At 41.8% G+C, this 16980-nt stretch overlaps 1 protein-coding gene across 1 annotated transcript in view; it reads left to right on the plus strand.

The window, feature by feature from the left end:
* The window catches only part of ARHGEF26 (Rho guanine nucleotide exchange factor 26), a gene marked incomplete at both ends in the record, with an annotated part of 55141 nt that overhangs the window by 23957 nt on the left and 14204 nt on the right, over nucleotides 1-16980 (plus strand). Inside the window, 4 exons of the mRNA XM_082487199.1 lie at nucleotides 6854-7006; nucleotides 7508-7637; nucleotides 9591-9665; nucleotides 11730-11819. Coding sequence (XP_082343325.1) covers nucleotides 6854-7006; nucleotides 7508-7637; nucleotides 9591-9665; nucleotides 11730-11819 — 448 coding nt within the window. The remainder of the gene's footprint in view (nucleotides 1-6853; nucleotides 7007-7507; nucleotides 7638-9590; nucleotides 9666-11729; nucleotides 11820-16980) is intronic.

A 16980-nucleotide genomic window follows, 5' to 3' on the forward strand; every position in this document is an offset into this window, starting at 1 on the left:
GAAACCCATCCCTATATTATGTAAACATATTCTCTGTTTAAAAAAAAATATAAAAATCCTGCAGCAGCATTTGTTGCTGACTTCTTGGAGCCTCTGGCTCTTCTTCTGTGGCCCAACCTCAGCATTGAGAGTTATTTATGCGAGTATTTGTGTTTAAGGACAGTAGAACAAAAGTACTTAAAATTTTTAAAGCCTTCCAGCTGTAACCTGAAAACTATTTATCCAGTAGGTGTTTGTGCACCCGTTCCTGCAGAGCATCGCTGCCACAGTCGTCTGAAGCTTGATGCACACGCAGATCCTCACAAGCAATCCTGCTTTGCTGTTGGGTCTTTCAGGGTTTATCCTCGTAGCGGCTTATGAATCTTTCAGTGGTTCTTCAGATTTAATGTTGCTGTAGGAAGCACAAAAGAGGAAAACTGTATTTATCTGCAAAATTTGTTGGTAGTGAAGTTCAACAGTTCTTTAACTTGCGCCTCTGCTCCTGTACAGAGGCTGCTGAGGAGTGAAGCAGCAGCTTTCTTAGCTGAGACTGCGCGATGGCTTCGAGAGGTCAGTCTGGTTTCAGAGAACTGCCATTGCCCTTCTTGCATAAAAAGAATGTGTAGCTTTGAAAAGGCACCAAGTTGTTAGTAAGTGGAGAAATATCTGTGTTTAGCGAGGCTGTCATTGTGGGAGGAGAAATGTATGTTCCCTTGGCTCCTCTCATGTATCGTTGGGTCAGTGTGCTTTGTTAAATGAGACTTTAAAGCTATACAATCTTTTATTGGACCTCAATTCACAAGATGCAAGCTTTCACTGCAGATGGCTGAGTTACGTTGCGTTGCTCTGCATTACTCTGGCAGACACAGACCAACCTCACAGTTGTCCAAAGCGTGGTATTTGCCATCCTCCATGTCATGCTGTAACGTCTCCTATGGATGTGGCTGTATCAGTGTGAAGATCACGTAGACAGATGTTTATTTCTACCTTTTATAGGAAAAGCAGCTTTATGTGCAGCAGTATCAAAACCTGCAACTTTCTCCCTACCTTTAAGCGTGTGTGATAGTTGGCTGCCCCGATAACTTCTACAGGGTGTGGGACAGAGGCCGAAGTGCCCGCCATGGCACAGAGAAGTCCAACAGCACTCGAAGCTGCACTGTGTCGCCTTTTGCCGCGCTCTGTCCTCCCGCCCCTTGGCCCTTCCCGTGGCAGGCACTGCCGCTCTGCCTGCTGTAAAACAGCCTGACGTGGTGGTGCGTACACTTGCACTTTGGACCTGCGTCCCGTGGGTTGGGGACGCGAGGCGGTTGCCAACTCGGCACAGGTGCCCTTGTGGGAAAGATTAACCCAGGAGCATCTACAGTCTCCCTCTGGCACGGGGCTGCCGGGAGGTGTGTGGTGTCCTCTGAGCGGAGGGGGCAGGAGCCCGATGGGGGAATTTGGCATTTGAAATGAAATGACAAATTCTAGATGTTCTCTGGGCAGTATCCAGGGCAATCACTGCTATTTCTAGGCTGTGGTGGAGAGTTCCCTGGCTGCTACGCTTCCCTCAAGACTGAGCAATGCTTAATTTATGTTTGCCTATGGTTCATATTTTTATATTAACAAAAATTTCTTCTCGAGTATCGAGATTGATTAGTTCTCTTGCATACAGTAACACCTTCAGTATTCGCTAGTGCTGACCGGTGGTTACTGTGAAGCCAGGGATTACAGGGGACAACCCGGGGTCGCAGAGCCCGAGACTAGCTACGCGTCCCGTCCTTCTCCTCCGTCCTCCAGGGCCTTCGCTTGCTGCGGTTGTTAGTTTGGCTGTCCGAGCGAGTGTGTTATGTGGGAATAGCCTCATCCCTGTTGTCAGAAAGTTTCACAGAATGATTTATAAATTCTTTGTTTGTGACATGTGAGAGATTGTTTTGTTCTGTGACAAATGAGAACGTAGGTAACTTTTCAGACTCGGGGAGACGGGCAGAAGCACCCTGCTTCTTCTCAGCAGCATAAAAAGCATTGCTTTGTTCAGCATGGGAAAGGTTTTTAAAATGAAGACTCCTGTTGTGATGTCTTCATAATTTATCAAAAAGATTTACATTTCTAGTGCTACAGAGTGTTCTTTGTGGGTTCATTTGTCAGTGGGTATTAATTGGTTGAATCAAGATTTGTTTTTCTGAAATGCATACCATTGAACTAGATGCTGTGAGCACTTACCCATTATCTCAAGAATCTGGCTGTAACAGAGTGTATTGACAGGGTTGCCATGGCCTTTTTATTGTTCTGGATTTCTGCCAGAAGGCTGTAAATAGTTGGCAAGGCAAGTGGCTCGCCGTTAGTGCGGTTACTTGTGGGTCGCCCTGCTGACAGTTGCTCCAGTTTGGGGCAGAATGAAGGAATAGGCTGTCTTTTTTTTTTTTTTTTTCCCCCTTGTTTGTCTTCAGAGTTGCTCAGTGGATATTGCCTAATAAAAGGTATTTTTATGGGCTATTCACTTTGCAGTGTTTGGTGTTATAAATATATGTGTATGTATGTATTGTTTTCCGTTTAGATCGTGGTAACTCCTGTGACAAACTGATTCATTTCAAACACTATCGTGATACAGATGTTAAGCTTCTGTTCCTGATGAGAGTATTCAGATTTGGAGAAGCTACTCAGAAATCTTTATTACTTTTATCTGAAGTTATCTGAAATTGGTAATTGTTCTTTCGGTTCCCTTATCTCTAAGTGGAGGAAGCGAAATTGTACTTGCTTCCACTCCAGGGGCTTTTTTCTGTTAGCGTATTGTAATGTGTCAGCAGCAGCATAGCTATGAAGCTAAATCTGCATTATAATCTTATAATCTTCTTCATGCCAGACATATAGGTCATTATAACTTCAAAAACATTAAGCAAGAATAATAATTTTGAACTTGAAGTAAGTGATCTACAAGCCAGACTGAAGTTCAGTTGCACGTACAGAATGGCTTTGATCGTGAGAGACAGCTGTTTTCAGTGGCAGCTGACGGAGAGGGACAATAGCACTCTCCAGAATTACATGAACCCGCAAGCAGGTAAAAAATTAGTATCATGAGCAGTAAGAAAACCAGTCAGATAAATGTTTGAGAACCTTGATTCAATGACTGCTGCGTAACCCGTATACGAGACCGTAGCGATGTCGCACCGTCTGTCCCTCTCACCGGCCCGGTAATGCTATTTTGTGTGTTCTGTCATTTTGCAAATAGAATAAAATGATCTCATAGAAACTTCATCAGAACGTTTTTTTCTTCTTAGCTCTCTTGGGTGCTGATCACCCACGTCTGGTGACTTGTGGCGTTCTGCATTCCGCATTCACTTCAGTTTCAGACAGATCTTCCACCACCTCTGCTCTCTCCCAGTCTTACTCGCCAGAAAGGCTCTGCCATCACTTTTCTTCTATGGTCACCCTTGATGTAAACATCTGTTTAGATTTTTTGCAGCACCTTTCTGATAATCCTTTTAGCTGCTGTCACTTGATTCTATATGCTTTTTGCTCCTGGATAATTGACTCCATGGGGTAATTGTTTTTCTAACTCTGATTTGGCCTGCCTAGTTAAAATCTCTTTTACTGGCCTAACTAGAATTTTTTTAATGCAGTGCAACCTAATTTTGGAATATCCAGATAGCAAGATACAGTATTCCTAAGAATGCAAGTTAATATGTTTATCTGGGGATGAAAGGCGTGTAAATGTTGAGAAGAAATGTCGACCAAATTGTTTGATCATAGGGCATTTATTTTGTGTATTTTTTCATGGCATCTGTGACAGTATTACTTCTATTAATGTTGATGGGAGCTGTGCAGCTGCAAGTGAGACATAGCTGAGGCCTTATAAAGGTGAATTGTCGGGAATAGTTTGTAACACTGAGCGTGTACCACTGTGCGTTCGTGTCTATACAGTGGAGTTAACTAGACCTTGAGAAAGTTGTGGCTATCAGACACTGATTAAAGCAGTGCCGAGGAATGGGAAAAAAAAGCTTAAGAAAATGGCCTGAGCAAATATTAGGACATTGTTCCTGTTGGTAATTACCAGCTTGTTAATGAGCTGCCTAAAGGCATAGGAAGACCCTTAACAACTTTATGGAGGGAACTCTTGTCATAAGGAAAGGGCAAACTCCAGCGCTGGTGAGATCTCGCATGTTTCTGGGTATTGTGCTATAAAAAGAAACAAACAGGAAATGAATGAAACCTGCATTTCTAAATTTGGCACAGAGCCTTTAGGAGAGGGGAGTTTGAGTATTGCGAATTGGGCATCGCTTCTAAACAACATAAGGGCAAGCTGAGGGAAACCGAACGCTGTCTTACCACGCTGTTCGATTTTTCACTTAATTGGATCTCACTTTAGCCAGAAAAGTTCTGGATTTAACAGAAACAAATGCTTTAAATAAATCCTTCTGGTATTAAGCAAAAAAAAAAAAAAAAAAAAAAAAAAAAGGGCAGTCATACAGCACAACTAATTTGTAGTTGGTTAACTTGAATGTAATCACTCAGTACCGATCTTTATGACAGAATCTGTCCTACAGTTTTAAGTAAAAGGTTTTTATGATGTGTCTGGTTCACTGATCGTATATAGTAATCAGCAGATTGGATCCAAAAAAAGACAACCTTTGATTCAAACTCTGCTGCGTGATTGCCAGAGGTAATAATTCTTACAGTACGTGTTGTGGGGGATGGCACTTGGGTATGCTGTTTCTTTCTACCCACGCTCTTTTTTTCTTCCTTTTTTTTTTTTTTTTTTAAATCTTCTACTATCCAAGATTTTTACTGTTCTTTACAATAATTGTGTCTGATGCTTCATCAATGACATCATCGGATAAATTGTAAAAGTGGGAGTTTTAACCCAGCACGGTCAAACTCCCTGTCAGCGTGCCATAGCAGACAGCAGGAAGAAATGCTGTATTTCCCAATTTCCTGAGCAAAGTAAATTGGCAGTGCTCTGGGAAGTTCTCCCAACTATAAACAGGTCTGAGTAGAGTGGAAACGAGTTCCAGCCGTCTGCAGTTCCTGGTGGTCAGCCGTTGAAATCTGACTGGTGGTGTTCATGAGAAATTGTAGACTGTGTGACTTGGAGACACTCCTCCCTCCCTCCCCCACCCCCCCTTCCTTCTTGGACCCCAGTGAAATTTCAGGCGACTGTTAACTTTAGTATTTGTCCATGTTCTGTAACGGTATGAGGCCCCACTGCACCTTAGTATGCTTTGCCAGTTAGTACTGGTCTTGGTATCAAAACCCCAAATACGTAGCGTCAGTGACAACTTGAAATATTTCATGTGTTGAAATAAGATGGGTGGAGGATAGAAGGATGCCGGAGGACTCTGCCTTCCAGAAGTGGCTATTAAAAGATATGGCTGTACCACTTAAAGGGGAAGACGGAGAAGAAAACTCTGCACTGTAGTAGACAGTGTTATATTTGTTTGTATGCAGTGTCCTGGTTTTCATTAAATGGCAGTACTGATAAACATCAGTCAGTTCTCTCTTCGGTTAATATGTCTGAACTATTAAAAAAAAAAAATATTAAAAAATACCAAAACAAAAAAACACTTGATTCTTCTGACTATGTGACTGACCGAGTTAGAATCTGGCACCTGCTCAATTTGGGCAGCTGCTCCTAAGCACACCTGAAAAAAAGTCTTAATTTTAGTTAACCCATGTTGTTAAACACGTGTACGATAAGCTTCTGATCGTCCTGTTCTCCTCCTACACGTTTGAGGTTGGTTTGTAAAACAAACTATGGACAAGTCTGGTGGCACCCTTAAAAAATGAAATGCTGCAAGGTGACAGAGTTCTGAAGAGCCAGTGTTAGTAATGAGAAAATGTAATTAGGGGCCAAAATAAAACAAAACAAAACGTGTTTCAAAATATTTTAGCTTGATGTGAGATCACATGTTCCAAGTATTTCCTTAATTTTTCTGTGCTATAGGAGAGTATTTTATTAGCTGGTTTACTCTGTGGAGGTCAGGATTGTTCTGGTGAATCGTCTCTTGTAGAGGCTGCAGGCGAGTCTGGTTTCCGAGGGATTTTCAGCAGCTTCTAGATTTTGGAGGATCGCAGTGATGCCAGAGTGTCGGTGTAGGCAATCCCAAGGACCTGCAATAGATCTAATGCCCATCTGTGTGAGCTCCTACACCCCAAACAGTAAAAGATTTCTAATGAGCATTATGGAAATGAAGGCTTTTGTTTTCTGGTAAAACTGTAAGCACAAGGAGGAGTGGAAAGCTTTCAGAGGCCAAAGGGACTCAGATATAGAACAGAGGACAAACAATAGGGAAGTTCTTGGAACGAGCATGTTTAGGGGAAAAAAAGTCAGCTCAGGATTTTGATTTTGGCTTCGATTTTAACTGTTTTCAATCTGTGTTTGCTTTTAATTGATTGAAGTATGTGGTACCTGAGCACCGTGTGCAGTTCAGCCTGCTACATATTTTTGTTGTTGTTGTTCTTAGTTTAGCAGTTCACACACAACTTTATTTCAGTGAACATTCCTGGTACTGTACTTCCTTTATTACAAGAGGAAATGTGTTAATGTTGTGCTTGAAGTTGTTTCATTTCTTTTTCAACCCCGTTTCTGGAAATTCTAGTCTAACCAGATCAGTAATGCTGTTTCGGTTTTGGCAGCTAGAGAATGGGACGGAGCTTTGCCAGCACTGCTCCTGCTGAGCTCTGCCAGGTGACACCGCCACCCCGGGGCTTGTATGGTGCAGAGATTTCCCTTCCTGCTCTGCCAAAGCAGAGGTGATCTCGCCCTTTCACAAACCGTTCCAGTTGTCATTAGTTTATAAAAAATCATGGGTTGTGTCAGGCGAAGGGTAAAATGTTGCAAGAGAAAGTCTGCTATCTTTTTGTAAAAATGAGTAATTTCTTTTTTTATTTTCCACAGGTTCTTTAAAGAACTTGAAGCAAGACATCAGAACAACATCTTCATTGATGATATTAGTGATATAGTTGAAAAGCATACTTCTTCAACGTTTGACCCGTATGTTAAGTACTGCACCAATGAAGTCTATCAGCAGCGAACACTGCAGAAATTACTGTAAGAACTAATTTTAAAATACGATTGCAAAATCAGCCCCTTTGTAGCAGGAGTGAGTGGTAGGCGGTGGTATTCGGTGCAAAACCTATGGCTTCCAACTAAGCGTGTACTTACATGCTTAACTTTCCTTAATGCACACGTTCCTTTGAAGTAATTGAGAGTGAAACCGCGCCTGGCTGCAGAGGCTGATCCTGTTTGTGGTCATGTGTTACATTCCCTTTCCACTGATAAGTACAGTTTAATCAGTGTCAAAGACACACTTTACTCGTGTGTTACATGGGTCTGTTTGCACTCACGGTTGTCTGTGGGGAGAACTGGAGGTTTCAAAGTGTCAATACTGGTTTTGCATATATAAGCACATAAAGCTGAGGGTTTAGCTGATAGGACTCCTTCAAACCAGACTTTACAATTAACAAAGTAATGATTTATTTAAAAGCTAGCAACTTTCACAATTCTTTGGTTAAACATACCATCTAATTCTCTCCCCCTTTTTCCCACCAGAGCCACAAATCCAGTGTTCAAAGAGGTGTTATCACGGATCGAGTCCCATGAAGATTGCCGGAATTTACCAATGATCTCTTTCCTCATTCTTCCCATGCAGAGAGTTACTCGTCTTCCCTTACTGATGGATGTAAGAACAGAGTTGTTATTCTGTTTTTTCCTAGATGTGTGTTCTTTTAATGTTAGTATTCCCTCATATTCAATGCCTAGTTCATTCCGGTCTCTTCATATCTTCTCACTTACACCAGGTACAGGGCTGTGGATACTGTACAATTTGTTTGCTTGCTGTGACTGGTAACCCCTGCTCCAGACCCCCATTTAAAAATTAAATATTTAGAAATTCTAATCGAAAAATTGTAGAGTAAAGGGTCAAAATGATTCTGCAATCAAGGACGAACCTAGCACAGAAATTGTATATAGCGTTAGGATTAAAATTAAACCCTACAGTTTAAAAAACAAGACTTCCTATCATACGGATTAGATAAGGGGCCTTTTGCAGTAAATACGTACTTTCGGAAACAGGGACATTGAGACCCTCGGTTAAGAGGGTCGCGGTGTAACCCTGGAGAAGGAACTCGGTTCTCACAGGCACGGGAGCTCTTTGAGCGGAGCAGTATTGACAGCCCGGGTTTCCCACCAGCACGTTACGCTGTGAGATGTTCCCTTCCTGTGCAGGTTCCGGGCAGCTCGGGAAGGGTGGTGAAGTGCAACTGAGTATTGGTGAAGCAAAGTTCACACCAAGATTCATGGTATTTCAGTTAAGATTCTAGAACTAAATTTATGAACTGGACCACCAGCAATAGTGCAGATTAAAATCCAGGCTCAGGTTCTGGCATTAGTAGGATCCTGAAACAGGACTCATAATTTTGTTTTCATATATATTTGCAAATTGTGCATTGATTAATTTGATCGATCATCTGGATAGTTACTTAGTTCATTCATGGACATTGAATACTTTCTTCTCTGCAGTGCATTTCTAGATTAAAAAAATGGAATAATACTCCAGCATTACTTCGGTGTGTCACTAGGTGTGCCTTCCCTCCTCCCCCCCCCCCCCTTTTTCTTTTTCTTTTTCTTTTCTTTGCCTCCTTCCCCTCTTCGGCTAAGAGAATCTAAACGGGCAAACCAAGCATTTTATTTTCCACTGTTTACATTTAGTTTGTTTGTTTTTCTTGGAAGTGGTTGTGAATTCAATTTTTAAGGTTTCAGTTCCAGAAATACGGCTCCAACTGCCTTCAGAGAGGAGGGAGCTTAATTATGTAAAAGACTAAATTAATGTAAAATATCTTACAATGTTTTTGTTTCTCAATCAAAAAAGTGATTTAACTGGTCAGTCATTGATTCAAAATGCCCCTTTCTGCTAGGACTTTGTCTTTACCTCTAACTCATGAGAATAAACTCTGTCAATAGATGTAACTGTCACGTGTAAGTCACAGGTTGGACTTACTTCTCACTGCATTCCAGCACTTCCTCTGGATGCTGCAGCTGTCTTCCCTTCCATATGCTTTTTTTTGTTTTAATAAAATAATACTGTTATGTGTATTTTTCCATGGTACACATCACAGTGTAGCCTTAAGAGCCTTTTCTGTTAATCCTTTGGAAATACCTTCCACAAAGAGGTCAGTCAGAATAATCTGGTATGGTTTTCTTAGCGCAAGTGAAGTTGTACATAAAATGGTATTTCAGCTTCCAGGAAAAGCTTATTGTGGCACTTGAAATAGGAAGAACCTGGTTGGTTACGTATGGCTGCAATGGGATTTCATTGTGCTATGCAAAAAGTTAGAGATGAGATGGCAGAAACTTTCTCTTTCCTGGAAGGACGTGCCCTGCCTCTTCCGCCGCGTCGCCATGGATGGAGGTTGACCAAGAGGTGCAAAACATCACTTTGCGCTAAAAAGCTTTCAAGGGAGGCGATCCTTAGTGTCATGGAACACTCTGAAGAAGTGATCTAGTGTTCTCTCATTTATCCCAGTCCACAGCTGTAACTTCACCTCTCTGATTTCAATTAATAAGTCTGTAAAATTCTGTATTTGTTACAATCTGTACTTCTTAGTCCTGTGAAGTAACTGATGTTTTATTTCAGACGATTTGTCAGAAAACTCCAAAGGATTCACCAAAATATGAGAACTGCAAGCAAGCTCTAAAAGAAGTAAGCAAGGTATGTTCTTAAAAGTTTAATATGGATGCAGAATTTTTCCTGCTTTGACTTTTTTCCTACCCAAATTGCACTGCATGCTTTCATCATTTCAAAAATCCGCTGTGCAAAGTGGCTGCTTTTGGGTTTTGTTAGGCACTTGAGAATTAATTTTCATGTTCCTTACTCTTTTTGTTCACATGTTTCATGGTAAAGTTGGACAAATTTATCCTATTTGCTGCCAGTCAGAGCCATGTGGTGGACCATAGATATTAAAAAAAAAAAAAAAAAAAGAGCCAAAACACTGTCCTGACAGTAGAGACAAGAAAGTCTGATACTTCTAAGCAAACTTAAGCATTATTTCTGCTTTTATTGTAAGTTAACCATGTCACCTCCTGTCAGTCGTTCAAAGTTGTTCTGTTCTCCCATAGTTATGCTGTTTTGTGAAGAAGGAAGGGTGGAAGAAGAGCACAAGCCCAATTCTGGGCATAGATTTTAAATTCCTACAGCACTTGTCTAATAAATTCTGGTTCCTTCCATTTGAACCTCAGCGATCAGATTACCCATATTTTTTTAAATCAGTGGGAAATTCCAATCCATCTGCTGAATGTATTTATATTCTGGAAATAGACAACTCTGTAAAACACAACGTTGTGGTACGATAAGAAAAATCTATGGATCTGACTGGCTGTTTTTTGCCTCCAAGATCTCAGAATTCCAGAAACTATAGTACATCATAGACTGTTGTGAAATGTAAAATACTGGGCATTCTTTATTAAAAAAAAATCTTTTTCTGTAGTTGTGGCTAGATGTTACCTTGGGCCTTGAACATTCAGGAAAACATTACGTTTTCTGTCCATAAATAATGCGGTTGGGAAGAGTACTAAAAAATAAAAACTCTAAATTGTTTTATTTAAGAAAGGCTACCAGGGATTGCTTTTACACCTAAATTACTCTGTGTTTATTACTTAGGAAAAGATCCTAAACTCGGTAGCACTCTACGGCTGCCAGCTCGGTTGGGTTTTTCTGTAGGAACAGTGTATGGTGTGTGAGGTTTGGATTGTAAAAGGAGGAAAGGCCCACTCACGCTTGGGAAGTCAGTGCCTCTTGGAGTGGGGTTAAAGGAATGCCTTCTCGTGCCCCTGTTTTTCTGTGCTCCCCACCCCCATGGGGCACGGCCTTCCAGTATCTGAAGGGTGCCAACAAGAAAGTTGGAGAGGGACTTTTTACAAGGGCACATAGTGACAGGATGAGGGGGAATGGCTTCAAAGTGGAAGAGGGGAGATTTAGATGAGATACTGGGAAGAACTTCTTGGCTGTGGGGGCGGTGAGCCCCTGGGGCAGGGTGCCCCCAGAAGCTGTGGCTGCCCCGTCCCTGGAGGTGTTCAAGGCCGGGTTGGACGGGGCTGGGAGCAACCTGGGCTGGGGGGAGGTGGCCCTGCCCAGGGCAGGGGGTGGCACTGGGGGGGCTTCAAGGTCCCTTCCAACCCAAACCATTCTGTGAGACTAGGATTCTGTGTTCTGGCTTCAGTAAAACTGCAGCATGCTTTAAAAATGCTTTCTGAAGATCAACTGCAATGAAGCACTTTCCTCAGACACCATTTGCCTTAATTTAACAAGATGGTACTGCGACGTGTGTGGAGTTTGTTCTGTGAGAGCATCGGGGCTGTGGTAGACGTGGTGACGTGTGGCGCTGATGTCTCAGTGTGGGAGGTTGGTTGTTTTGGAGCTGATCGCTAACTTGGATCAGAGAGCTCTAACCCTTCACAGTCAGAACTTCTGGCTGAACCTTTGTACCGTCTGGGCTCCCCTGAAGAATAAATAATTATCATCGTATCATGGGATAATTCTGGTTGAGGAGGCTCTCGGGAGGTCTTCCAGTCCAGCCTCAAAGCAGGTCAGGTCAGACCTGGTCGCTCGGGGCCGCGTACAGTCTGATCTTGAAAACACGATGTCTGTGACCCAGCATGAAAATGTCAGTTCCTTTGTAATTTTTATGCTTCTTCAGAAGTGCATTTTATAAAGGAAGAGAGTTTGTATGACAAGTCCTGTGTACACTAAACCTGTTAACCAATGTCTCGTTTCTAGCTGGTGCGTTTATGCAACGAAGGTGCTCGGAAAATGGAAAGGACAGAAATGATGTACACAATTAACTCCCAACTGGAATTTAAAATCAAGGTATGATGGTGATATTTCTGTCCATGAATCATTTACCACATGAATTGTTTTGACTACGAGTTAGGTTTCAACAGGTTCGTTGCCAGCCTAAGTAAATTAGCGTAGGCTGGAATGCTGATGTGACTTTTCAGTCACGGAAGACAAGTTCCTATTGTGGGGTAGCTGAAGCCCTGGCAGCTCAGAGTGACTGAGGAGGTCCAGTTTCATGCTGGTTTATGTAATGCATAACAAAGCGCGTGATGCCTTGTCACAGTTCACACGCAGAATCGCGCGTTGCTCTGCCTCAGTGTCCATCCTTCTCATCGTTCGTTTCCCCAAGGCCCATCAGAGGTTGAATCGCTTTTCTGTCTCTCTCTTTCCTCCTCACATAAAACAAGAGCAGAAGAATGCACAGCATCAGTTCCAATTCGTATGAGAATCGTTGCGGTTCTCCGCTGCAGACGGAGGCGGTGGCACTGAGCGCGCGCCTGGCTCACTGACGAAGCCGCTGAGGTCTCCTGCAGATTGGGGACTTTTTGGATGGATTAAGGAAACGTTTTGGGGGGAGGTATTGCATTGCAGAGCAGTGCTGTTTCTCGCTTCAGCATGTTGTCTGGCTCTGTGTGAACAAGTTCGGCTAAATTTCATCCCACATGAATCAGCTTTCTCCTGTGAGCTGTAGATAGTTCTGATGTTTTGCTTAGAATTCGAACTGCGGTTGAGGAACAAATTGTGTTGTGTGTTTTTTTTTTTTTTTTTTTTTGAGAGTTAATTAGTATTTGTAACTGATACAGTAAACAGTGGAACTTCAATGGCATCTTCATATCACACTAATTCTTGCAAAGATATGATATATTATGTCAGGATAAAAATTAAAATTTTTTAGTATTTTTATTTTAAGTAGAAGGGTTATTTTATAGCAAAATTGGGGTTTTTTAATATATATTGAATTAAGTATTCTTTGCTGTAATGACAAAGTAAGCTGCTGTGAAGATTTTGCCATTAGGAAAACTGGTTTATAGTCTGTCCCTTTCCGTGTGGAAAGAGGATGCACACCGTTGGTCCCAGTTTTGCAGATGCGAGAGCCCTGTACAGTTCTGCCCTGTGCACGCCAGAGCTAGCAGCCAGTAATAGCAACTTTCTGTATTTTGTTTTTCTGTAGTTTTTATGCAAGTTGTTTTTTTTCCTTTGTGCATCTGAAGTATAACCACTTAGTGGTTTAGACCTTATCTGTGGTTTGAGAGCTTGCCAGCTGGTATATAAAAGACTGTTCTGGCCAAGTTCCAATACATTTTAAGTTCTGACAGCTTGTTTTATATAGAAAGGAGATGGTATACGTGATGTACTCTTTTGGCAATTAAGGAAAAATTAATAGGAAAGTAAAAAGCTGCCTCTGGAATACAGTCAATTAGGAAGATATGATGAACTTGCTTGGACCACAGATTAGAGGAATTTTTAGTTCATCCTCAAATAGAAATTGTTAGAGTACTTTTTGTTTGGAAAACAATCATTGTGGTGCTGTAATTCTGTTTTATAACCATTATAAATTAGGTAAACTATTTCTGTTCTTGCTCAACCTCATAGAGTGTTTTGGGATTTTTGTTTAACTTCATTATTTTGTTAGATGTAACTAGCACGTTTCGTGGGAGTACAAGAGAAGGTACTCAAATATTACGTTACTTTTGTTCGTAGCTAATCTGTAGAATTTAATTTTTAATTAAGATTCAGAAGTTTTTATTCTTAAATTTTTCATCTTTAGCACCAGAAGGGTGGTGGGTTTGGGGATTTTGGTTTTTTGGTTGGGTGTTCTTTTTTTTGTTTGGTTTTTTGTTTGTTTGGTTTTTTTTTTTTTGCAAACACACTTTTGTGCGTTCATGAAAGAAACTTGTGACTTCTGTGTTCAAGGACCATTTAGCCCAAAGTCTTTCTTGGTAGTCACAAAAAGCGCGATGGTGCTGTCAGGGTATGGTTGGATGTTTCACGTTCCTGTATTGTTTGATGGAACCATTACTGCATTTCAGGAAATAAAAAAGCCATTTGTTTAAAAATTTGATTTTCATGTCACATGAAGGCACTGAACCTGCAGAGTTTGGATTGAAAGTAAGCCAAATTTTTTAAAGCTGAATGTCAATGTAAAACTTTCTTTCATTTCAGTGATGGAGCTTGGGAGCTCCTCTGGGATTGTCAGATCTCACAGTATTGAGCTAAACGGGTCTTCACAACCTGTGAGGCTTAATGACGTGTCTTTAGTGAAATGACCTTCCATAAGAGCAATGATACAACGCGGCCCGAGGAGAAAGTAAAATTGGATTGATAGAAGTCTGTTAGCCACTGATCTGAGTGACAATGTCACTTCATGAACTTGAAATAACAGTGATTTATAACCAGATTGATTTACTGTGATTCACTAACAGACTTGGATACAATCTATTTATGAAATATGGATTTGAAACAAAATTCTGCATTTCCAAATTAGAGAATATGGTAGAAAATGCATTTAATAAACTAATGGCTCATATAAAACCAGAAACCTACAAAAAGGTCATATAAATCAGAACAGAACATGTGATCTTAGATTAATTGGGAAGAAACATCCAAAGGAATTTCTCCAAGATTCAATACACCGATACTATCTTGGTAGCACGAATGTAAAAATACTAATAATCGTAGCAGAGAACTGACCTCTGGTGTTTCTCAGTAGTCATTTTGAAACAATACAGGCTTTGAACAGTCCCTAATGCGGGTCTACAGTATAGCAAAGGTCTGTTCCACGGATGTCTGTTCATGTACCAGGTGAGGGTGGACATCCATCACTGCTGGTTCTGGGTATACTGGGACACAAATCAGACTGGGGCAAGGTAAAAAGCTTAAGGCTTCTTTAATTGGTAACAACTTGCAGTAGTTCCAGAGGGCTGCTAGGCTTTGTGGTCTTGAGCGACCTTCGTCTGCCATCAGTGCACTACCCCCCAAGGGGGAGCACGGGGCAGAGTTCTGTGGTGCTGCAGGGTGGCAGAAACAGCACCTTTGGACTAATTGTTTTGTTGTGTGCAGTTTCGGAGTCACTGTAAAATCATACCTCTAACTCCATTAACAAGGGGGTGGCTGCATGTAAAATTAGGGAGTTAATATTTTGTTCTTCCAATAGCGAGATGACAGTCAAAGCACTGTATTTTGGGTTTGGTGTAGAACTACGGGGCAAGTATTGACAGGCTGAAATTAGCTCAGTAAAGGGCAGCTAAGGTGCTTAAAGGACATAAAAAGCCAATCCATGCAGAATGAAGACAGCTGACAAACTGAATGAAGAAGTATTTTTTACAAGCATGTGAAAGGTGCTTTAAATGAGGGGGAAAAAAAGCAGTTGTGTGTTCATTAGTCTAATCGTGCAAGACTGGTAATTTGAACAACAGGAAAGCAAGTAGGGAAGTTTGATAAGCAGAAAGCCAGTTACATTGAAAGTAGAAACGAAAATTTGATTATTTAGCTTGGGATGAAGAAGAATATATAAGCTCCATAAAATTTAGCGGTAAGCACCCGTTTACTGCAGCGGGTCTTGGGTACAATTAGTAAGTATGGGCAAAGTGGATGCCTCTTGTTCTCCAGTGGTACCATGTGGAACCCGTAAGGGACGGGTGGTGCAGCTCAGGCTTTGCCTGCAGACGTTACCTGCTGTGCCTCGTCCTTTTTGGCACCAGCCTGGGGAAGGCACCCGATGTCTCCAGATGCTGTGTCAGCACATGGGCAGTACTCAAAGGTGCACAGAGACAAAAGTACCAGTATCTTCAGTGTTTGAGTTGGGACCCAAACAGGGGGTTCTGGTGATGAGGGATGGAACCAAGGGAGGAGGTCAGTGTCTTTGCTTCGAATATCGCCTGGTGGTAGCACAGTCTAGCAGAAAGGCCCTGCCTGCTGGGTGCCACTGAAGACATGTTCCCGTATAGCAGCTCTGCTTGCTTCTGCGCTAGCAACAGTCAGTGAGGTCATCGATTGAGGAATCCTGGTCAGTGGGACAGCTGCCAGCACTGCAATGGACCCTTGTCCTTCTGGCATCGTATGTCATGGTACAGCTTCAGAGATGATCTGTTCTTTGTATGACCAGGACGTGCAGCCTCACATCTCCCTTCATGGTTGTGGCCCAGAGAAACAAAAGGTTCTTCTATGGTGTCTGTTTCTCGCACAGCTGGGAATAATTTGGATTAATAAAGCCTGGTCTTCACAGTAGGCAGTATGGTCCTCTGTGGCTTGCTTCAGCTGCTGTGGGTGTGGGTCCTCACCTAGAGAGAAATGGAGATCCTGCTCCACAGAACATCCAGAGTCCCTTCAGCTGCAGTAGCAAAGTGCAGAGCAGTTGGGGTCAAATGTAACAGCCGCCTTTTCTGACAAAATGGAAGACAGAAAAACAAGCTGAAGCTCATCCTGAGGAAGGACAGTTGTGTATTAATACGGCCTTTCGTACATGGATGCCTAAAGAGCTGCCCTCTAAAAGCTTTCAGATGTGTCTTTCAAAGCACTGCTGAATTTATGATGTCTTGGGCCAACTATATTGTTTTGGCATTAACATGGACAGCTAATTCAAACCCTACATATCACACACTGCTTTGCACATTCTTTTGCAGAGCTGTGTTGGAACTTCAGTTTACTTACAGAGCAGAAAATGGATGTTACCACATTTGGTTGCTGAGCCTTCTGGCATTCCTCACGTACCTTACTCTTTAACGTAGAAAAATTCTGCATACTCTGAACATCTCAACAATAATATTCAGTACTGTACTAGGATCGATCTAATCTTGTGTGCTGTCTCCAGGTCTGTTTATGTCTGTTTTAATATACTCGCAGAATACGTCAAAGTGGATTGTGTAGTGTATTTATCTGGTAAAGGATTTTACTTTTTTATTTATTCTGTGCACGGTACAGAACACCCCATCAGAAAGATGGCACAGCATCGTTTTAGCTGGCCTTAGGGATGCAATGAAAGGCAGGCGCAGTAGCCCTCATGTTTGAGATGAGAAGCTGAAGCTCTTCCCCATTGTTTAGGTAGAAAACCTGTGAGGTACCCAGAGGAAAATCGAGTGTTCGTACGTGCTTAAAGAATGATTGCTTACTCTACAAAAACTTACACATTCCTGGAAGACAGTCTTTTTAATCTCCTTAGGAGATCTCACATAGTCTGTTCCATCCCAAGTAT

The sequence above is a fragment of the Vanellus vanellus genome (assembly GCF_965231255.1).
Source record: "Vanellus vanellus genome assembly, chromosome: 8".
Lineage (NCBI taxonomy): Eukaryota > Metazoa > Chordata > Aves > Charadriiformes > Charadriidae > Vanellus > Vanellus vanellus.